This window comes from Pleurodeles waltl, chromosome 10 (assembly GCF_031143425.1).
Source record: "Pleurodeles waltl isolate 20211129_DDA chromosome 10, aPleWal1.hap1.20221129, whole genome shotgun sequence".
In the NCBI taxonomy this organism is placed as follows: Eukaryota; Metazoa; Chordata; class Amphibia; order Caudata; family Salamandridae; genus Pleurodeles; species Pleurodeles waltl.
In genome coordinates, this window is record NC_090449.1 from 4736713 (window position 1) to 4761211 (window position 24499).

Here is a 24499-nt window from a genome sequence, read left to right on the forward strand (position 1 = left end):
GCTGTTCTTGTAACCAAGAAGCAAGACTGTAACCAGTAAGAGGGCTCCCGCTGTAACTTTGTTTCCAAGTTCTGCAAGACTTCTGCAACCTCCATGGCCTTTCATCCTCCAGAGTCACAAGGACTCTGCTTGAACTCAGGAAAGCAAGAAGGAATCTCTCTCTTGGAGTAAAGGAGTCACTTCCCTGCATCTGCAGGCACCTCAGCATCGACAACCAGTTTGTGGATCGTTCTGTCCCAAGGACTCCACAAGCCTCTACAACACAGGTGGTGGTTCTGTGGCTCTCCAGAGGTCTGACCTGTCTTCCTTGCAACTAGGAATTTTGTTGTCCCTCACTGGAGCTGCTTGGCTGGAATCCATGTGCTCAGTGTCTTTTTGTCATTGCCAAAGCTTGTTGGCTCTTCAGTCTGAAGGCCTCCAAGTTCCAAGAAGCCCTGACCTCCAGAACTCTTAAGCTCCAAGAACAGTGTCCTCTCTGCAATCCCTGCAACATAGGCATCTCTCTTTGCTGTGCTGCTGACACTCTGTGGCTCACTGTGCCTGCTGCCAGAGGGTCCTACTGGGGGCTCCACCTATTCCTGCTGGCTCTCCTGTGTGCTGAGGGCTGGCCCTGACCTCCCTGCAAAGGGTGGTTTGCCTCAACCTTGCTGGTCCCCAAAATCCTTGCAAACTCCTGCAACAGTTCTCTGCATTTGCTAAGGCTTGTTGGTGGTCCTGCTGACCACTGACCCGCTGCCATTCGACTGCCGGCATGGTACAGCTCCTAGATGTCACCAGGGGTTCTCCTGTATCTCCTAGACTCCACAGCTGCACCTCTTCATCCGCTATCCAACCGATAAACATCTTCACAAGGGTGGGCATTGCCAACTTGCACTGCCTGGGCACCTCAGGGCGGTCTGTACTCTGTCCCCTATCTCCTTAGGTCTTCTTTATCGAGACTCCACTCCTGGGCTCCAACGACCTGGTCCACGGGCCACGACAGCAGCTGGTCAGCCGAGATCTCCACTGGCTTCAACAGGAGGTTCCAACACAACTTCACCCCTATGCACCTGGGTTCCCTGGTGTAGGTACTCCACTGTTCTGGATATTAGTGGGTGGGAGCACTAACCAACCTGCCTTGTCCCAACGGGTTTCCTCGGGGTCCTCTGGGAAGGGTCCTAGAAATCCAAAACACCAACTGCAACTTCCCCACGTTAATCTCTGGACAACTAACCTGGGGTTGCACCTCTGCACACAGGCTCCTGGGAATCCGACTTACTTACCTTGGGTGTTCCTGTGCTTCTCCAGTTCTAAGGGTCCTTGGGTTGTAGTTTGGGTTGGGAGTGATCCTCACGTTCCATTTACTTAGTATGTGGTTTGCCTCCCTTCCCACCATAGGGCCACAAGTTATTATCTGCCTGTACATACTGTTTTTAAGTACATTCTTGTACGATCATATCTCCGGTTAGGAGATATACCCAAGTTAGTTCTTGTGTGTGTGTGTTACAATAATTATAGAATATTTTTTTAACACTGGGGTGGTTCTTTCCATTGTGTACATCACTGACTGACCTGTGTGGAATTTGCAACTGCTTTACACCCTCCTGGATAAGTCTTAGCTGCTCTCCGTAGCTACTCCTCTGAAAGCTCTGGTTATCTAGAACCACTTACACTATTAATCAATAAATCAGAAATTTGTAGAGAGCTGTACTCACCTGTGGGGGTCTCAAGGCACTAGGGGGGGTCGGTCCTCTATGTTTCAGTTAAAGAGCCATATCTTAAGGGCCTTCCTGTATTGAGGTAACAACGGTGACTGCCTGAAGTGAAGAGGCAAGGTGTTCCAGCTCTTTGCTGCGAGGTAGGCAAAAGATCTTCCTCCAGCTGAGGTCTTCTTATGTGGAGTACGGTGGCTAGTGCCTGTTAAGCAGAGCGGAGAGGTCTGGCGGGGCAGTAGAAATTGATGCGGTGGTTGAGGTAGGTGGCTCCTAGGTCGGGGAGAGCCTTGTATGCATGGACAAGGAGTTTGAATTTGATCCTTTTCTCGAAGAGGAGCCAATGGAGGTCTCTCAGGTGTCTGGTGATGTGTTTGCGGCGGAAGCATTCTGGATGTACTGTATTTTCTTCAAATTCTTCTGGGTGGTGCCGGCATAGACGGTGTTGCCCTAGCCGAGCCAGACGGTGACCAGGGCATGGGTTACAGTCTTGCGGCAGTCATTTAGGATCCATTTGAAGATCTTCAGGAGAAGAGAGATTAATCCAGGATAAAGCTGAGGTTGCGTGAGTGGTTTGTTGGGGGGTGAGGGTGTCTGCCTAGTGTAGCAGGCCACCAGGAGTCATCCCAGGCTGATGTGGAGTGTTCCAGGATGAGGATCTTGGTTTTGTCTGAGTTGAGCTTGAGGCAGCTTTCCTTCATCCAGGCGGCGAACGGCTTCCATTCTGTTGTGGACGTTTTCTTTGGCAGTTGTAGGGTTTTCGGTCAGTGAGATGATCAGCTGGGTTTCATCGGCATAGGAGACGATGTTCAGTCCATGGCTTCTGACGATGGATGCCGGCTGGACCATGTAGATGTCGAAGAGTGTGGGGCTCAGGGAGGAGCCCTGGGGCAGTCTGCAGCTGATCTTTGTAGGTTCCGACAGGTATGGCAGGAATCTGACTACCTGTGTTCTGCCAGTCAGGAAGGAGCGTATCCACTGTAGGGCCTTGCCGCGAATGCCAGCTGCGTGGAGTCTGGAGCAGAGGGTGTGACGGGATACTGCGTCAAACTCAGCCGATAGGCCCAGTAGGATGACGGCAGCTGTATGGCCGCAGCTGAGGGGCAAGCGGATGTCATCTGTGGCAGGAGGAGGGTGGCCTTCGTGCTTTGGTTGCTCCTGAAGCCTGATTGGGAGATGTCAAGGATATTGTTATACTCAATGTGTTTGCGGAGCTGTGCATTGATGGCCTTTTCAATGAGCTTGGCTGGGAAAGGCAGCAGAGAGATGGGGTGGTAGTTCTTCAGATCCAGGTGGTCAGCCATGGGTTTCTTCAGGAGCGGGCGGATCTCGTCATGCCTCCAGTCTTCGGGGAAGGTAGCCATCTCCATGGAGCAGTTGAGAATGTGGGGGAGCTCTGGTGAAATGGAGATGTTGGCTATGTTGAAAATGTGGTGGGGCAGGGATTAGTAGGGGCTCCGGAGTAGATGCTGCTCTTGATGGAACGGGTCTCCTCCATGGTGAGGGTGGTCCAGCAGTGCAGGATCTGTAAAGGTTCGGAGGATCCGAGCTGGAGGGTAGTTGGTGGGCTCGAAGCGCCTTGGTGTCCGAAGCTGTCGTAGATGTCCCTGATTTTTCGAGAAGGTGGCTAGTTTGTCACAGAGGTCCTGAGATGGAGGGAAGTTTGCAGCTTCTTATTGGGGTTTGGCCAAGACTGTAACCATGGCGAAGAGCTCTTTGGTATTCTGTGCAGTGGCGCTGATAAAGTCCTGCAGGGCCACTGTCCTAGTGGATCTGATGAGATGCTGGTGCGATTTGATGGTGGATTTGAAGGCTCCGAGGTCCTCTGGGGATTTGCTGTTTCTCAATTTTTTTTTCTAGCAGTCTGCAGTTGCTCCTGGAGTCATGGAGTGCAGGGTAGAACCAGCTGGCCTTCTGGAGGGTGAGTTTACCTGAGTTCATTCGGAGTGGCGCTAGGGTGTTGGCGCATTCGGAGATCCATTAGTGGAAGTTCCGTGCTGAGATGTTTGGAGGTTGGTCCAATGTAGCGTGGAGGTGTTGTTGACTCTGATGTTGTTGCTGGCGGAGAAAATTGGGTCAAGTGTGTGTCCAGAGATGTGTGTTGGCGAGGTGACCACTTGCTTGAGGCCAATTGTGGTGAGGGTCTCGAGCAGGGAAGTGGTGTTGTGGTCTTTGCAGTTGTGGATGTGATAGGTGAGGTCGCCGAGGAGAAAGTAGTTTGTTGTACACTAAGGGCTTCCTGGACTCAGTGCACCAAGTCCCAGATCGTGTGGAAATAACAGCCCAAGAGGTATGCAGTGCTCACCGACTACAATGCTAGGCTGGTGCAAGAGAAGAAACATTTTCTTACCTGTAACTCCAGTTCTCTTGTAGTGGAATTTCCATCCTAAGTCATAAGTGTTGAATAGTCCTGCCCACGTGCGGGGACCCCAGGACACTTCTTTAAAATATCTTCTTAAGTGGAGATTTTCACCTTTCTTCAGGATGGTCTGTGAAGACATTTAAGAAAGAGACAAATAATGCAGCCTATGTACATAGGCTACCGTTGCCAAGGTCATCTTGAAGTAAAAAAAGGAACACGACATTATAATATGAGATTAATTAGTAAACAGAATATATCTCCTTCACAAACCCTTTTTTATGATAGAGATGAAGAAGAGTAGGACAGACTTGCCTCACAGGCTGCCGTTATATGGCTAAAATAGAGGCTGTGCCTTTAAGAACCCAGAGACCACCAGCATCCCATCATGCACAGCTGGTGGCAGTTGCTTCAGTTCTTTTTGTAGTTGATGTGAGGCCTAAGTAGTTTGTATCAGTACCTCTGTCTATTCCACCAGGGAGGAGGGTGGGTCGCTTATGACTTACCATGGAAATTCCCATACAAGAGAACTGGTGTTACAAGTGAGAAACAGTTCCTTCTCTCATAGGGGGATTTTCATGTCTAGTCATAAGCTTTGAATAGACTAGCAAGCCCATCCCTACAGATCGCGGAGGAGGAGACAGAAGTAAAAGATGAATTAGACAATTTAAGCAAATAGGTTTGGAGAGAAGCCTGCCCTATTTGACGATCTCCAGCAGATCAGTGATTTCCAGGTGCAGTCATCAGACAAACAGGTAGGGACCGCTAGAGAACGGTTCGGAGGCTGGGTTGAGCATTGTGTGAGAGAGGGCCTCTTTTTAACATGATTATCCCCCCATTTTTTGCCTGATGTTGATGTGTCCTAGAAATTGTAGTGCCCAGGGCCCCTGCTAACAAGGTTGCTTGAGCCAGAGCTCTTTCCCTAAATCTGTTGTGATGCATTGGCACAATCGGATACACCCCTGGCTTCCACTATAAGTCCCTAGTAAGTGGGCACCTATGTGCCCAGGGCATGGGGTACTATGAGTAGGCCCCTCAGGGCAGCAGCACTGATTGTGCCACCCTCTAGGGCCATGCATCTAGATGCACCCAGCACTGCCATTGCAGGCTGGGTGTACTGGGGCAAACCTAAAATCAAAACTTAACATGGCACACTACCTGTGTGCCCTGTCGGCCATACACTGCATTTACTATGGGTAAGACACCCCTCTGGCAGGCCTTGTAGCCCTAAGGCAGGGTGCTCCATATTATATGTGAGGGCAAAGCTTCACATGCCCCCACTGCGTCCTTGCCAAACATTGGACTCAGTGAATGAACAGAGCAGCCATTTTAATACCATGTGTTGGACATTGGTCAACACGAGGTTCCCAGCTACATGAAGGCCACAGAATTATAAATACAAACTGGTGCCAGTATTGGATGTACTCCTAAATGTACCCAGGGGGCACCTTAGAGGTGCCTCCTGCAAAAACTAAACAATCCTGGCATGGTTGCTGACTGGTTTTATCCATACAGTCAATATGCAAACGTTGGGGGAGAGGCCTGCCTCTCCGGTTTGTAAGACAATGCCCTTCCTGGGTGGAGGAGCTAACACCCCCCCCCCCCTCAGGAATGTGCACTGTCCGGGCTGTGAGCTCCAAAGGGCTTACCTCCCTTGAAACTCAACCTCCAAGCCTGCTGCTAACAGCATCTGACATCCTCCCCTTTGCAAATGCCCACTTTTGGTGGTAGCAAAGGCAGGAAACCTAACAAAGGGTAGGAGGAGTGGCCTCACCTGGCATGCACCACCCCTAAGGTGTTGCCTGTGAGATGTGTTGCCTGTGAGGTGGTCCCTCTTTTTCAGTTCCCTCCATCTTGAAATAGAGGAAAATAACCAATCAGGTTTACGGCAGTGGCCCTTCCCACAGGAAGTGGTCACTATAGTAGGTGTTGCCACTCTAAGATAAGTGTCCCATTGGAGACTACCAGGTTCCCCCTAAAACACCCACTAAATTCAGTATTTAGTGGGCACCACTAGACCGGATAATCAGATTTGAAAGGACAAAAAAGACCAGCCCCAAAGAATTTACAAAGCAAGAGACATGTGGACCTGAAGCATCAAGAAAAGGCACAAAACCCTGCCTGCTGCACCCAGTACCTGACAATAGATGCTGCAGAGGAGCTGAACACTGGACTGACCTCAAGAAACCCAGAGGACCTCCAGGCTTCAACAATCGCCTAAGATCTTCCTTCTGAGTAGAGGTACCACTCTTCAAACCAACAAAGACCAACAAGCCAGTGAGGGTCCCTTCACTGACTGGCCGATATCTCCTGAACTGGAAGTTGCAGGCGGACTCGACAACACATCCACGACCACCAGGACAAATCCCACAAGTGTGCCAAGTTTGGTGGCACTGTGCCCTCCAGTGGCTGAGTCGTGCCAGTCCCCGAGGTACTGGTTAGAGGACGATGGACACCAAAAAACCCAGCTCTCCCAAAGCTGAAAACGGACCAGGAGGAAGCCCTCATCGAGGGACTTCAGAAACACCCTGGACCTCCGGCCCGAGTGCCCCCGCTGTCCTGCAAGCCGCCATCCAAGAGACTCACCTCCAGCTCCAAGGGACTCACTTACGCACTGCTCCTGGATTAACAACTCATCCTGCACCCAGCTGCCAGCGCCCTGCAACGAGGAACCAGCTGTGCCCAAAGGGTCCCACACCCCTTGCGACCTCGACACCCCAAGGGGGCCCCAAGGCACCACCTTTAAATCTGCAAGAACCACCCTTTTCCAAGTGGTCTCCCCAAGTGGCCCTGTAGCTGCTCCAACAGACTTTCCAATGCTGCTCCCACCGGAACCAGGAGCCGCCGAGCCTCTCCAGCTGTCAGACAGTGTGCCCACCGACGGCCTCGACCAACCTGCAAAAGTGGAACCTGGTAACATAACTGTGCGATTTTATATGCATTTTTTAAAGTGACTTCCCATTGATTCCTATGGTGCGTAATTACATACAGTCTACATTTAATAAAACTTAAAAAATTCATATCTTAAAACATACTTAACCAATTTTGATAATCGTGGTCTTAAAAATTATTTACAAATCTGAAGTATTTTCATAAATGGGTCTTAAGTTATTCCTTTGAGTGTGTGAGTTGCATGATTGATACTGTGAGTACAGCTAATGCTTTGCACTTTTCCAAGATTAGCCTAAGTGCTCGACCAAGCTACCTAAAAAATTAGAGCGTTAGGTGATCTAGTCTTTGCCTCTGGAAACCAACGTGTGGTTGCCTCTGACCCCCTAAACAGTGTGCCTAGCTTTGTACACTACATAGAGGGCCAGCCTCCCACACAAGGACACTCCAAGTGCAAGGAGAACACGGGCGGCAAAAGCTACCGGGGCTGCTCCAGGTGATCGCAGCTGCATGCAGCCAAGTTCGACAAGGCCGGTCAGGTAGATTGAACCGATGGGTGGCTGACAGCTCAGCAGGGCTGCTCCGGGTGTTCAGAGATGCAAGGCGCAGAGTTTGGCAAAGACACTCAGGGTGATTGAAGCAGTGAGCGGCAAAGGTTCAGCAGGGCTGCTGCGGGTGATCAAAGGGTTACAAATGGCAGAATTTGGCAAAGCCGCTCTAGGGTGATTGAAGCAGCGGCCGTCAAAGGTTCAGCAGGGCCACTCCGGGTGATCGAAGAGTTGCAAGCGGCAGAGTTTGGCAAAACTGTGTGGGGGTGATTAAAGCGGCAAGTGGCAAAGGTTCAGCAGGGCCGCTCCAGGTGACTGAAGAGTTGCAAGCGACAAAGTCTGGCAAAGCCGCTCGAGGGTGATTAAAGCAGCGAGCAGCAAAGGTTCAGCAGGGCCACTCCGGGAGATCGAAGAGTTGCAAGTGGCAGAGTGTGGCAAAGCTGCCCGGAGATGATTGAAGCAGCAAGCGGCAAAGGTTTATCCAGGCCGATCCGGGTGATCAAGGAGTTGCAAACGGCACAGTTTGGCAAAGCCGCTAGTGTGGGGTTGAAGTAATGAGCGGCAAAGGAAAGTGAAAAGCTGCTCGGAGTCACTCTGGGTTTGGTGAACGAGTCTTGGACTGCCGGGCAGAGAACAGCAGGCAGCAGGATGGAACAGCAAAGCAGGGCAGCAGTTCCTGGGAGCAGTCAGTCCTGGCAGAGTGGCAATCCTGGCACACAGCAGTCTTTACTCCAGCAGTGTTTTCATGAGTCCAGATATGTACTGATTTTAGTGGGTCAGGGACGCAGTACTTCTACTTGAAAGTGCCTTTGATGTGGGGGTGACTTCAAAAAGTTCTTGGTAAGTGCACAGGTCCCCCCTTTCAGGTCAGTCTTGGCTCCAGACTATCAGTGGGTGGTAATCAACCCCTTTGTGAAGACTCTGGCCACTACCCTTTGAGGTGTAAGTGTTTGCCCTTCTAAGCCTCCTCCTCAGGAAGACCCATCGCTATGCAGATGCATGTAGCCAGTATCCTGTGTTGTGGGTGTCTGAAGGGAATGCACAAGGGTAGCTGTCAGCTAGCCCACGCCAGACGTGTATTGGAGATAGGCTGTAGGCACATAGGGCAGTGAGTGCACAGAAATGCCCTCTTTCTAGGAGTGGCATTTCTAAAATAGTAATAATAAATCCAACTTTACCAATACAAATTATTTATTATTATCATTCCAATGGTACTAACCATGACGCTAGTACTCCTCCCAGATCAGAAATTACACTTTAAAGGTAGCATAAGGAATTCCCAATGCTGGCCTATGCGAAGAGCGCTGGAGTGAAAAACAACTTTAGGAGTTTTTCTTTACCAGGACATGAAAGCTTTAGAGGATATGTTCTGCCTTTTACCTAAATGGCACTCTGCCCTATGGGCTACCTCGGGCCTACTTTAGGTGTGGCTTATATGTAAGAAAAGGGGAGCTTAAGTCTTGGTAAAGGGTTTTAAACACCAAGTCAGGGTGGCAGTAAGACTGCATAGACAGACTCTGTAGTGACAGGCTTGAGCCATGTTTACAGAGCTACTTAAGTGGGTGGCACAATCAATGCTGCAGGCCCATGAGTGGCATTTAATTTGCAAACCCTGGGTATATGGTATACAACTTTACAAGGGACTTACAGTTAAATCAAATATGCCAATTGTGGTTACACAGGAGGGTTCTACACCCGAACCTGCACACTCTCTGACTCTGTCCTTGGAAATTGAGCAGCAACAGTTGATAGACTCTGACCTTCCTCCCAAAGTCAATGATGTTGTTCTGGCAGCCAGGCGTCCCTCCACCAAATTGGTATACACCTGCCACTGGGACAAATTTGTGACATGGTGTGTCTCAAAAAGCGTTGATCTCCTAGGTGCTCGTCTCTCTCAGGTTGTACTGTTTGTTCTTTCTTTGCCCCAGCAAGGCTTTGCTCTGGTCACAGTTAAGGGCTGTCTTTCAGCCATTTCTTTGTTTTTGTTATTGCCTGACCGACCATCCTTATTTAAGTCACCCATTGTGACAAGATTCCTGAAAGGTTTACCCCCTCCAGGCCATTCATCAAGGCCCAGTGGGACAAGAACATGGCTCTTATTTTTCCAAAGTGTGTTTCCTTTGAGCCATTACACAACTGCCCTCTTCGGTTATTAACCATCACAACCACCTTTCTGGTGGCCATTCCATCAGCCAGGAGGATCAGCTATTTGCAGGCCCTCTAGGTGTACTCACCTTATACTACTTTTTATCCTGACAGACTTGTGCTCAGGACACATGCCTCCTTCCTCCCAAAGGTAGCCACCCCTTTTCATGTAGGCCAGACTGACTGGATCCAAAGAGAGTATTGTCATTCTGCCTTGACCACAGAATTCTGGGTGGATGACCAACTCTTCATCGGATACGTTGGCACCAGAAAAAGGGAACGTTGTGCAGAAACGTACCATCTCCCAATAGATTATGCTCTGCATAAAAATCTGCTACGCATTGGCCAAAAGGCAACCACCTGAGGGCTTGTGCGCTCATTCTACCAGAGCCAAGGCTGCTACTACATTGTTAGCCCAAAGAGTTCCAATCATGGACATCTTCCAGGCAGCTATTGAGCTTAATTACACACATTCATGAAGCGTTACTGCCTGGACAGTCAGGTCTGCTGGAATGGGCATGTTTACTGTTTGGTTACGCAGAACTTCCTTGGTGAAGTTGGGTTCACAGACCCACCTCCGGGAGGCATTGCATTGGTATCTATTCTAAGGTAAGGAATCTGCAGGTAGAAGTCTCTATCAGATGAACAAGTTACTTACCTTCGATAATGCTTTATCTGGTAGAGACTCAGTCTAGCCGCAGATTCCTTACCAACCGCTCTATCACCCCCACTCTGCGACCTCATTAAAGGATGAGGGTTTTCCCTTTATAAAGGGCCCTCAATGCCCACTACAGTGGTCAGTCTTCATTGTAGCTCCGTGCTTCTAGCATGGAAAGTCTTGAAAATGAACTGACATCAACATGCTGAGGTGACGCCTCTATAGGCACTGCACACATGTCACTTACGGTGCTGCGGAGCCGAACGATGCCACCTACTGGGGCACAGGGGTACTGCTTGAAATGTTCTGGATCCAATCAGGTCTCTGGGAGTACACATAAGGTAAGGTATCTTCAGCTAGATAGAATCTCTACCAAATAAAGCATTGCTGAAGATAAGTAACTTGTTCTTCACAGCAACCTCTTTTCATGATTGTATGTGTGACATCTGAATTTGATTGGGCACCAACTCACCGATAATGAAAAGACTGAAGTCGTGTTTTGCCATCTGGAAAACATAAGCATGGCCCACTAACATACTTCTGGCCTTTGGAGGAAAATATGGCCCCAGTGGTGGCAACTTTATTTCAGAACCTAGACTGTGAACTCGCATTCTTGCCTCATGTCAGTGAAACATTTGCCTCCTGCTTCTCCGCAATGGGGATTCTACCCAAAATGTTAACTCCGCTCCCTGCCAGTGGCACACATTAATAGTCCAAAGTGCCATTTTGAACAGATTTGATTAAGAAAAATGCCTAGTTTTTAGGTGCTGCTACATTTCTTATCAAGTGGTTAGCTCAGATCCAGTCTGCTGTGGCAAAGCTGTCCCTTTCCCTGCCACAAGTTGCCTCTACCCACATGGCCCTCGACTCACTTCACTGGCTCCCTGTGCCCAAGCAAATTTTAGTCATTGTGTTTGACTCAGGGCATTTTACCAAGTAGGTTTGTGTATTCTTTTGAATAAACTGCAACATTATTTGTCTCAAAGACCTTTATGTTTTGCAAACACTAACCCATCAAATGTTCCTCAGTTCAGTGAAGTTTGAGCAGGTGGCTGAGCTTTTCTGGTACAGGCCGGTCAGCTCTAAAATAATCTGCCGCCACTCTTTGAGCCACTCGCAATCATCTTGCCTTGAGGAAAAATGTCCAAACTTGGCTCGACACTAAATAGTTGTTGATTTCACACACGCCTTTTTGTTTCTGTTAGCCAGCTCCAGGATGCCTTCCCAGGTTGCAGATGCACTTTCCAGTATAAATAATAATATCAATAATTATTTGTGCTGCTGTGCCATAGTGTTGTGACCCCTTGCTTTCAACTCCATTGTTATAGTTTGTTTGTCATGTGACGTCATCCAAGTGGTTTCTCATGACTTTGTCACTATAGTTGAGTAGCCTTCCTTTGCTCGTGTTGTCGTGCCTGAGTTGTTTTGACTGCATTCCTAAGGTTGAGTGTGCTTCCATTGATTGTGTTTTGGTCAGGGAGTTGTTTTGACTCCATTCCTGCAGTTGTGTACTCTTCCATTGCTTGTGTTGTGGTTCCTGAATTGTTTTGACTCTCTTGGCACTGTGGAGTGCTCTTCTATTGGCTATGTTGTGTTTCTGAGGTGTTTTCATTCCCGTTCCTACAGTTGAGTAGTCTTCCATTGGTTGTGTTTCTATGCCATTCCTACAGCTGAGTGCTCTTCCGTTGGTTTTGTTGTGATTCCTAAGTTGTTTCTACTCCAAGCTACAGTTGCGTGATCTTCTCTTGCTTGTGTTGTGGTTGCTAAATTGTTTTGACTCTGTTGGTACAGTTGAGTGCTCTTACATTCATTTTGTTGTGGATCATGAGTTGTTTCGACTCCATTGCTACAGACAATGGCCCTCATTCTGACCTTGGCGGGCGGCGGAGGCCGCCCGCCAAAGTCCCGCCGTCAGGTTACCGTTCCGCGGTCGAAAGACCGCGGCGGTAATTCTGACTTTCCCGCTGGGCTGGCGGGCGGTCGCCTTCAGACCGCCCGCCAGCCCAGCGGGAAAGAGGCTTCCACGATGAAGCCGGCTCGGAATCGAGCCGGCGGAGTGGAAGCTGTGCGACGGGTGCAGTTGCACCCGTCGCGTATTTCACTGTCTGCGCAGCAGACAGTGAAATACATTTAGGGGCCCTCTTACGGGGGCCCCTGCAATGCCCATGCCAGTGGCATGGGCACTGCAGGGGCCCCCAGGGGCCCCGCGACCCCCCCCTACCGCCATCCGGATCCCGGCGGTCGGACCGCCGGGATCTGGATGGCGGTAGGGGGGGTCGGAATCCCCTCGGCGGCGCAGCAAGCTGCGCCGCCTTGGAGGATTCAATGGGGCGGCGGTACAGTGGCGGGAGCCCGCCAGTGGTGCCGGTCCGACCGCGGCTTTACCGCCTCGGTCGGAATCCCCATTGGAGCACCGCCGGCCTGTCGGCGGTGCTCCCGCGGTCCTCCGCCCTGGCGGTCTTTGACCGCCAGGGTCAGAATGACCGCCAATGTCTCTTCTATTGGTTGTGTTGTGATTACTGAGATGTTGTGACTCAATTCCTGCAGTTAAGATTTCTTCCATTGGGTGTGGTGTAGTTTGTGAGTTGTTTCAACTCCATTGTTACAGTTGCGTGTGTCTGAATTGTTTAACTCTATACTCCGCTCTTTCATTAGTTTTGTTGTGGATCAGGAGTAACAGTTGATGTCTCTTCCGTTGGTTGTGCTGCTACATCTGATCCTTTTCCCTCTGATGATGCTATTCTTCCATTGCTGTTAAGCTCTACTCCTCTGGTCACCATAAAAGTTCCATTGAATCTAGTGCATTCATTTGTCTCTCTTTCTCTCTCAGAGCTCGGAGGACAGCTCCCGTATCTCCATCACTTTTTTCCGCTTGTTCCGAGTGATGCGGTTGGTAAAGCTTCTGAGCAAGGGAGAGGGCATCCGTACCCTCCTGTGGACCTTCATCAAATCCTTCCAGGTGAGTAGGGATTTGAATGCGGATTCCAGGTGCTTTCTGATATATGCTGGTGGCAAAGAGAGACTGCTGTAGAATGTGCTGTGGAGAGAAAAGTGCTTTACTGCTCATGACTGGGTTATCCTGATATGCTTTTCCCTTCCTATTGAAGCAGAGTCACTCTTGTTTGTGACGGGGATTGCCTCTGCACAGTCCTTGCAGCAGCAGGTTATCCTGACATGCGATCAACTCAGTAATGGTCATGAAGAGGCAGTTTAGCTTGACATAATACTTACTTGAACAATGTCTTTCAGTGGTATTTGATCCTGCCGTGTGTCTGACTGTCCTAATCGTATCGACACTTCAGAAACCCTTAACCTTGTCATGTTACTGATTCTTCTCCAGTTTTGGATCTTTCATAGGGTCACATGCTTGAATTCCCGTCGTCCAAGTAGGAGTCCCACTGTACCTTAAAATAACAGTTTAAAGGCACTTTCCATAGAAAACAGTGTTAAAGTACATTCACTTGTATAGCTTATTTGCATAATTAGAAAAAGCCCAAGTCCATCCAGTCGGGCAGTAGCACCCTCTAGAACCCTCAGCACAGAAGCTCCAGTCTCTCAGATTTTCTACCGCAGGTCGTGTGAAGGGAGTCTCCCTCAGTTTTTTTCCTTACTTCAACTTAAAAAAGCATCATGATTTTGGCTATTACTAAAAAAGGGCTCTTCAAATCCTGCAAAACATGTGGGAAGAAGAGACTACACGCGGATGATCCACATAGAAGCTGCTTATACTGCCTCCATTCAGACCACAAACCTAAGGACTGTAAGGTATGCAGAACTTTCTTTACCAAGACTCTTAGAGATAGAGAAGCAAGGCTTCTTTTGTGGTTACAGAAATCCAAGCCACAAAGAGACATCTCAGAAGAAAGTGACACCCCTTCTCACTCTAAAAAAAGGGTGAGTTCTGATGACCAAGGTACCCTAGAGGAAGCTAGGAAAACCCTTAAATCTCACCACCATGTGCTTTCTGGCAGTGGCAAAAATGAGAAATCTGTAAAAGTCTTCACAAAAACCTCTTTTGAGACTCAACGCCATCTGTAAGGCCTTCAGCACATTCTTCCATACCGTTGACGAGAATTTCCCCATTGACTATGCTATCGTCGATGACAGCAACAACGGCGGTAATGACTGTGTCATCGACGAGCCCTTTGACAACGACTACGATGACAATAACCGCCATCGACACACCTATACCGTCAACAGAATTTCCTTGTGGATGACACCTCCATCAATGAAGAAGCCACTATCGACAAAGAATGCAACATCAACGAAGACTCCACCATCGTTGACGAGACTATCGTCAACGGCACCGTCGTTGATAAGACCATTGTTGACGAGACCATTGCCACCTTTAATAACATCTGATATTGTAGAAATGCCGCCTCTGTTGACGACATCTTCCATCCCGTCATCAACAACATTGTCAGCGACACCATCACTCTACCTTAGTGTCACTAAAGCCTTCCTGAAACCACAGGACACCTCTAGCAGTAAAGTGTCGCCATATCTACCAAGTAATCTATTGGATTGAGACAACTCTGACGACGAAGATCCATTCGGCCCTACTCATACCCATTCTCAGCTACAAGTAAAGTATCAAGGTGATGATGATGAAGGAGTTGACTCATACTTTGGGGAATACTACACGCCTCAACCTATTCATAGGTATCCTCCTTATCAGGCCTGTGGAGAACACCCTAGAGACGATCTGCTGATGCTACCGCAGTTAGTCCAGGAACTACAGGCTATTGTGCAGGACTACGGGAGATGTTTTCCTGAAACAACAGAAGATACTTCACCACCACCTCCACAAACCCTGGAAACTCCAAGGCCTGTTCCTCCAACATTCACACCAAGAATGACTCCATCATCATCAGTAGCAGCACCACCAAGGGATGATCCTTCGTCATTGGATGATGATAGGGAAGAAGGCGAACTAAAGGACACTCAGCCGCCTCAAGATGAATGGGAGGACTACCCCCACCAACCCCTCCTCCTCCAGTGCTGCTTCCTTGGATTCCCCTCATGAAGACATTGAGGGTTTTCACAATTTGCAAGCTTTAATTGTCTATTATGATAAAGCATTCTGAATGCTTTTTTATATGACTTCAAGGAGCAACCAGGAAAGTCTGTTTGGGCTATTCCAAAAATAGACCACATCTGGGAAGGGGGCCTAAAAATTATGAGAACTCCAGAAACCGTGGTAGCAGTCATACCACGCATAGTTAAAAAATATAAGGCCCCTGGCGATTCCCCTGCCTGCTTTACAGGACACCCTAAGGCTGGCTCAGTTGTTTCTCAAGTAGCGCAAAGGTGTTCTAAGAATCCTACTGCTCCAGTCACCTCTCCATCGGGCAAATAGGGCAGATGATTAGATAATATCGGTAAGTGTTTCTCCAGTATGTTCGCCATTACAATTCGAGCAGCAAATTAATTAGCCATCTTGGGCTGCTAGGATAGACAAATATGGTCAGACATAGGTGCCCTTCTAGGCCTGATTCCTGAAGACAGAAAGTCAGAAGCCCGCAAAATATTGCAGGAAAGGGAACGCATATCCTCAGAAATAATAGATTGTGCGACGGATGTCACCTCACCAGATTCCGGCAGCTTGCAGGGGCTGCTGTCTTGCGAAGACAGAGATGGCTGAAAGCTACATCATTCAGGCCACAGGTGCAATCCAAAATACTCAACATGCCATACAATGGTGAGACACTTTTTGGAAAGCATATCGATGATGCCTTGTTCGCCATCAGAACAGACACAGCTAAGCCTCTGGGCATGCAACAGTTTTGCAGGTTTCCCTTTTGCGGCGCTCAAGGCAGAGGTCTTTCCACCTACAGGAGGAGGCCACCAGAGCTATCTTCAGCCCTTCAATCACAGTTTAAACCTCCATACCAGCAACAACAATACCGTGCACCACCACCAGTGGCCTACAACAGACAGATAGGGAAAATAAGACAACCCTCTCGATCCAGGGTTGCAGTCCGCAAGCAATGAATCCAGTCTGGTGCCAGCTACTACCAACTCTTAGACATCGGCACAAAAATTTCCAAACACCTTTCACAATGGCAGAAAATAACAAGAGACAAATGGGTACTAGATCTAATACCCCATGGTCACTGGAATTCATTCACAACCATGCCACCAAAAGGGGTGCCCCCCCCACCATCTTCACTTATTGCAAAGAAAAGCTCTCATCATGATGGCCAACGGAGCCATCGAGGAAGTACCACCCAGCCAGAGAGGCACGGGTTTCTATTCTCGTTTTTTACTAATATGAAAGAAATCAGGAGAATGGAGACCTATCTTGGATCTCAGAAAACTCAACTAATTCCTCAAGAAGCAATTATTCTGCACGGTCACTCTAACAGACATCCTGCATCTCCTAAACCATGGGGATTATATGGCCACTCTCGACCTGCAGTATGCATATTTCCACATTCCCATACACCTGGAAGATCACAAATGTCTCAGTTTCACCATAGCTGGCCCCCATTACCAATTCAAAGCCCTCTCATTCGTCCTCAAATCAGCACCCCTCATTTTTACAAAATACCTAGTCCCAGTAGCAGCAGCTCTCAGTGCAAGTGGACACAAAATATTCCCATTCCTAGACGATTGGTTGCTAAAGGCACGAACACCGGCTCCAGCAGCCAAAGCCCAAAGGAATTGTATGACTCTGTTCCACAACTTGGGACTTATTTTGAACTATCAAAAAACAAATGCTGTTCATGAACACAAGATCACCTTTTTAGGTTCCATCCTGAATACCAAACAAGACAAACCTTTTCTCACAGTAGAAAGGCAACAAAAAATAAATAGATTCAAGTCTTTACTAGCAATGATAACTTGTGGAATAAACCTTGTCCCCTTAGCACGCCTGAAAATGCGACCCTTACAGGAAGAACTTTAAAAACCGTGGATTTAGACAGAAGGCTCCTTCGAAGACCTCATAACAATTATTCTAAGAATGATCCAGGCCTTTGATTGGTGGACTCACATCTCCAAGGGTGTTTCCTTCCTACCATTGATACCAGACTTCATCATAACAACGGATGCCTCTCTGGAAGGTTGGGGTGGTCATCTTCAAGAGGCAAATATCCATTTCGCAAATGTCCATGTATATGAACTGTTTAGAGCTCAAAGCCATCTTCCTCAACCCCAGGCCTTTTTACCTCGCATACAGGGATCTGCAGTGCTGGTACGCACAGACAACATGACCAGGATGCATTATATAAACAAGCAAGGAGGTACAAGGCTGCAAGCACTCTACAAGGAAGCACACCGCTTATGGCTCTGGCTAATAGTGCACAACATATCTCTGAAGGCCGAGCATGAGTCAAGGGCAAGCAACACCTTGGCAGACACACTCAGCAGATCCATGGAGAGTTGCTATGAATGGGAGTTTAATCAAGTAGAACTCAACACAATATTTCACTGCTGGGACAAACCAGAATTAGACCTCTTCGCTACGAACAAGAACAACAAATGCCGCTTTTACGCCAGACAGCACCCACTCCCGGGATCATGGGGGAATGCCCATTCGATAGGATGGTCAGGGATATTTGCATATGCTCCCCCCCCCATCCCGAAGATACTGAGAGTGCTCAGAAAGATGAAAGCAGAGAAGTGCTGCTTAATACTAATAGCTCCTAGGTGGCCCAGACAACACTGGCTCAGAGAGCTTCTTCTCCTGTCGAGCCAATTCACGTCCGCCACAAACAAGATCTACTGACAAGGAACCAGTCTCCACCCAGATCCAGGCTCTCTTCGATTATATGCATGGCTCCTAAATTCCATGAATTCAAGAGTATAGACATTCCCCAAGACTGCAAGGATATCCTTGCAAGAGAAAGAGCTGATTCAACCAACAAATCTTATAAATTAAAATGGAAAAGATTTTGTTTATGGTGTCAAAAACAAAATTTGCACCCGTTGAAAGCATCATGGGAACGCATATTACCTTATCTCCTCTCCCTCGCTCACTCAGGTTTGATGCATACCTCGGTGAGAGTACATCTTGCATCTATATCCAGACTCAGATGCTCTTCCCAGAATACATCGCTTAGCTCAACAGGAATAATCAAACAGTTCCTGAAGGACTTACTCTGTGTCTTCCCTTCAATCCGTCTACCACCTACGGAGTGGCATCTAAACATAGTCCTCACTCATCTTATTAAACCGCCATTTGAGCCAATATACAAAGCGGACTTGAAATTCCTCATCTGGAAAGTGGCTACGCTGTTGGCCTTAACATCTGCTAGAAGGGTGAGTGAGATTCAGGCATTCACAATCCAAGAGCCTTTCCGCAAATTTACAAGTGAAGGAGTAATATTAAGAACTAATCCAAAGTTTATTCCAAAGATTCCCTCACAATTTTATCTTAATGAACCTGTTGTCTTACGGACATTGTCCCCAAATCCAACCACCCCAGCAGAGCAATCTTTGCATACTTTACACGAGAAGACGAGAATGTAGGAAGCTGGCCTAGTTTGTAGTGGGTACCTAAGGTACTTACACCTTATACTAGGTCCAGTTATCCCTTATTAGTGAAATGTAGGCAGTGTCTAGAAACCAGGCTCTCTAGAGGGAGATGTGGATGAGCAGCCAAGGCTTATCTAGGAGACATGCAAAGCTCATGCAATACCACTGTAGTCACAGTACTCACAGACATGAAAGACAATACCCAGTGTTACAAAAATGAAGGTACTTTATTTTGGTGACACAAATCCCAAAAATACCATAGAGACTATACTCCCTTAGGAGGTAAGTAATACACAAATTATATACACTAGTATGCAAAATGCAGGTGTAAAAACAGTTAGAAATCGCAATAGTTAAAAATGGCCTGGGGGGGACCCAAACCATATACTAAAAAAGTGGAATGCGAATGTCGGTTTCCCACCTAGGCAAGTGTAGTGTGTAGAAGGGCACAGGGAGTGTAAGAAAACACCATAGGTAAGTAATAGAGCCCACCCCACAGCCCAAAAAAGCAGGAATAAATCACAGTAACTTTCCTAGAACACATAAGAACATGTGATAGAAGATTTTGCAAGAACCAGAAGAGCCTGCAAGACACCAACAATGGATTCCTGGACCTGAAGACCTGTGGAAGAAGGGGACCAAGTCCAAGAAGCACTGAAGAGTCTGGGGAGAACAGGAGCCCCTCCTAAGCCGGATGAAGGTGCAAAAGAAGAGCCACTGGTGAAGAAGAACAGTCAGTACTGCACCCAGGAAAACAGATGCAGGTTCCTGGTTGGTGCAGATGATGTCCCATGCCGGATGGATGATTGCAGTCCGGCTTGCATTGCTGGATTCCGCCAACAAGCCTTGGCACACGCAAAGCTTGCGGCTAGCGGAAAATGGCACTGCCCGGGACCAGGAGGGACCTGGTGGCCTCTACCCAGAACGGGGAGGAAGAGGGGGCTCTCAGCAATTCAGAGAGCCCTCAGAATACCAGGCAGCATGCACAGGAGTCCCACAGTACAGGGGACAAAGAAGGTGCAAAAGGAGGCTCACGCAGGACAACACAAAGGCATCCCACGCCGCTGGAGAACCACACAGGAGGCTGTACGTCGCAGGAAGGGGTTTGGGGGGCCAGAGCTGCACGGTGCATGAAGAACTTTGTGGAAGGATGCCAACAAGCCTTAGCAACTGCAAAACACATGGTGCACGGGTGTACTGTTTTCCGTGGAGAGGCAAGCTCTTACCTCCAACAAAGTTGGACAGTTTGACGTCAGGACCATCGGGACCACTTCAGTCCACCACCTGTGTTGCTGGATCCACACACTTCTTCAGGAGGGTTGCCTGCTGAAACAGGGAAGTGACTCCACCCCAAGGGAGATTCCTTCATTCTTCTGGTGCAGGCTGAAGACAGGGTGTCCTCTGAGAATGCACGACCTGGAAACAGTTGCATTTGCTGGCAGGAGCTGAAGATACAATGTTGCAGAAGTCATCTTTGCTTCTTTGTTGCAGTTGTAGAGTTCCTGGAGGGTCCAGATGCAGTTTCTTTGGTAAGAAGGTGAAGTAAAGGATGCAGAGGATTCCTGCTGGAGTCTTGCAATCCGAATCTGAGGAAACACCCAGAGGAGAGACCCTAAGTAGCCCTGAAAGCAGAATTGGCCAGCTAACAGGTAAGCACCAATCAGGGGAGGGCTCAGGCGTCACCTGCTGGCACTGGCCACTCAGATGCTCCCAGAGTGCCCTGCCAACTTGGAATCCAAGATAGCAAAACCCAGGTACACTCTGAAGGAGCTCTGGGCACCACCCCGGGGTGGTGATGGACAGGGGAGTGGTCACTCCCCTTTCCTTGTCCAGGTTTACACCAGAGCAGAGACTGGGGGGTCCCTGAACTGGTGTAGACTGGATTATGCATGAGGGCACCATCTGTGCCCTTCAAAGCATTTCCAGAGACTCTAGGAGGCTACCCCTCCCAAGCCTGTAACACCTATTTCCAAGGGGGGAGGGTGTAACACCCCTCTCCTAAAAGAAAACCTTTGTTCTTCCTTCCTGGGCTTGAGCTTCTCAACCAACAGGAGGGCAGAAACTTGTCTGTGAGGTGGCAGCAGCTGGAAAACCTCAGAAGGCTGTAATGGCAGAACTGGGGGGTCCTCTAAAGAGCCCCTAGAGTGCATGGAATCATAAAACCAATGCTTGCAAAAGCCTTGATACCAAACATAGCCATATTCGGAGTTACCATTGTGAAGCTGTACCTAGGTAGTGACCTATGTATAGTGCACGCGTAAAATGGCATCCCCACACTCATAAAGTCTGGGGAAATGGTTCTGGATGACAAGGGGGCACCTCTGCTAGTGCAGGGGTGCCCTCACACACAGATACTCTGCACCTAGCCTTCAGGGTTGGAAGGCCTAGTATATGGGTGACTTATAAGTGACCTGGTGCAGTGTCAATGTCAGTGAAAGGGTGCATGCACCTTTTCACGCTGGCTGCAACGGCAGTCCTGTAGAGGCCTTTGCATGAGCTCCCTATGGGTGGCAAAAGAAATGCTGCATCCGATAGGGATCCCCTGGAACCCCAATGCCCTGGGTACCTAGGAACCATATACTAGCGACTTATAGGGGGCACCAGTATATGAGTGGAATACTGTGTTAGCAGTATCCAACAACCAAATTTAAAGGGGAGAAAGCATAAGCACTGGGGTCCTGGTTAGCAGGATCCCAGTGACACAGTCAAACACACTGACAAACAGGCCACAAATGGGGGAAACCATGCTAGAAAGAGGCTACTTTCCTACAACATTCAAATAGGAGTCCCACGGACAACAATCTTGATCATCATAGAGACCCTACAAGGGCTTCACCAAGGTAATCTCTTCTGCTAGTACCTGGCTTTAGTTAGCAGAAGAGAAGTTCCTCACTGTGGACACTTTGAAGTAAACAACTCCAATTCTTCTAAAGAAATATAAAACAACAGAACAGTATCCAATTTATTTTAAACAAGAGCCTAACCCCGATTAAGCAATTGTTTCTGTGGGTAGGGAGAGTAATCTTTCCTCTCCTGAAACATAAGTCCTACTGGAGAAGGAAAGTAAAAAGATGGATGCTGTGGGGAGAAAAGTCTGTGGTTCCTCTGCTACTGTTCTAAATACAGCCAGTGATTGTGTACTACTAGGGAGATACCACAGGGATTTCTGGGAATCCTTGCAAAAGTTTGCATACATTATACATAGTATACCTATGGAATTAAAACAGAATTCCTTCAGACTTCAAAAAAGGCAATAATATATCCAGATCAAATACTTAGGGGTGTCTCTCAGCACCATAATGGGAGAAGTGTATCCTTCTGAGGAAAGGGTGTCTTCTACTTTTTCGGAAATGTCTGCATTTACTACGTCACAATTCCAACAGTGTGTCTTCTCTCCTAAGCTACATGACCTCTTGCATCTTTCTAGTACCCAGTGCTCGACTCTATATGAGACCTCTCCAACTATTTTTGTAAATGGTTGGAAGATCAGTGGACACAATATCTAGGGATTTGGGAAGACAGAATCATATTGACTCAACAAGCTCAACAGCCAGTGCAGTAGTGGATGAACAAGTCAAACTTACTCAAGGGAATTCCTTTTCATCAGGATCTCCCTACTCAGACCACAGTGACCAATGATAAACCCTCTCGCTGGAGAGCTCACTTGAGAGATCTTATGATTCAAGGGCATTAGTTTTTCAAACAACAACTTCTTTGCCACTTCAGTGTTCTCAAACTCAAGGCAGGTTACCATGCTGTTAGAGATTTTCAACAAGCTCTGATTTCAAACAGTGATATAGTTAAAAAATAAACAATATCACCACCATTTATTATCTGAGCAAGCAAGGTGGCTCGAGGTTGATAAATGTGTCACTGTAACTAACATTAAGCAGTTTGGCACTGGCTACTGGTGAGAATCTACCTCTCGAAGCAGCACATTTACCAGGTCTCCAGAATCACCAAGCAGACCTTGTTAGCAGACAGTTCACGAAAACCATGAGTGAACTTGTTGATGATGTTTTGCATTTTGTTTTTCTGGACTGGGGTTTTCTAGAAGTAGACCTCCTTGCAAACCAACTAAATGAAAAATGACAAAGCTATGGGTCCAGAATGTGGGATCCTTCTTTCATTGGAAAATGCCCTTTTGCCGATATGGTCAGGCAGATTTCTTTATTCCCTTCCATCAATCCCACTCATGCTGACAGTGATCAACATGTTCAAAAGGCCCACCGCTGCTATGATTCTGACACAGCCCAAGAGTGCCCAAGACCATTTTGGTTTCCAGAGCTTCTTCACCTATTGCTCAATACACACAGGAAACCACCATGCAAACACAACCTTCTATGCTGCATGGGAGGCCGAATCTTCCATTCCGACTTACAGTCCTTGAATTTGGCAGCATGGCTCCTGATGGCATTTAGAACAGACACTTAAATTTACCATCAGAATGTATGAAAATATTCAAAGAATCTAAATAACATTCTCACAAAAGTTCTTATGCCTTCAAATATAAGACATTTGTACAGTGGTGTATAGACAGAAATATCGATCATGTATCCTGTCATGAAGATGTCACCGTTCCTTATCTATTGCATTTGGCAAAATTGGATTTGGTTCCCTCTAACTCATAGCTCCATTCTTTGAGCCTTTCCATTAGGCCACATTGCAGCATCTTTCATGGAAAGTGTCTTTCTCAATCATAGTTACATCAGAAAGAAGAGTCAGTAAATCACAGGCCTGAGGGCCACCACTTCCTCTTGGCCAGGCCATGCTTTACGAAGGAGGCTGGAGCCGTTTATGGCCCGGAGACCGCCACCCCACCAGGGCTGGCTCCTCTTATTTCTCAAGATTCCCACACTCAGGAGATAGCTGTTTGTTTTTGCGTGGCGGGATCTGTGACAGCTCTCACCAAGCAACACAAACACTGGGCTTCCAGCAAGCAGGAGCATTTTTGACAGCAGAGTTTTCATTTCTTTCCATGCCCGCAGACAAGCAGGGAGCTGCATTTTTACCAGCTCCCTGCACGCAAGAGCAATGCCGGCTCCTGCAGGAAGTGGGGAGCCGGCTGAGACCACGCGGCCGTGAGTCTCCCCCTGCGGTCCCCGACAAACAAATAAAAAATAATAATCCTGCCCTGCATATTTATGTTAGATAAATATGCAGGGCAGGATTCATTCTCGCACAAAGCTAATTTCACAGAAATTAAACCTCAACAGGAAGCATTTACAGATAAAAGCAGCTGCCCTAATTGAAGCTCCACTTCTGTGAAGTACTAATCATCTTAACTTTGTGCGCATAGCCAGGGCAAAGCAAGTGTGTTTTCTCTGCACTTCCATCGTTGAAAAGTTATTTGAACACCTTGCAGGAGGTGATTGCAGCCTTGTTTTTTAGTGAAATATCTCATGTAATGATTGTGATGAGTGCAGTGCTTAATTTGTAAATAAAGAGGTGCCAGTGCTCAAAGTCCTTCTCTTAAACACGAGGCTGCAGTAATTAAATCTACCAGCACTGAATACTGAGGCAGCCTAATCCTGAAGCCATCTCGGGCCTCTTCAATCCATTTACAGCCACTCACTGCCCCTTCAGCTCATCCTGCACCTTTCTACTTTCTCCCTTTATGACGCTTTTTAGTTTTTCCTTCTTCCGTCTTTCCCATATGTGTCTTTTGCTCGCAGCAAGTGCTTAAGGCATACGAATAAGCCCCGGCCCTCACAAATAAGTGCTGGTG

The 24499-nt window shown here is 47.9% G+C and overlaps 1 protein-coding gene across 1 annotated transcript in view; it reads left to right on the top strand.

The window, feature by feature from the left end:
• CACNA1F (calcium voltage-gated channel subunit alpha1 F) overlaps positions 1-24499 on the top strand; it is a 1139147-nt gene that overhangs the window by 748226 nt on the left and 366422 nt on the right. Inside the window, exon 32 of the mRNA XM_069209307.1 lies at positions 13121-13249. Coding sequence (XP_069065408.1) covers positions 13121-13249 — 129 coding nt within the window. The remainder of the gene's footprint in view (positions 1-13120; positions 13250-24499) is intronic.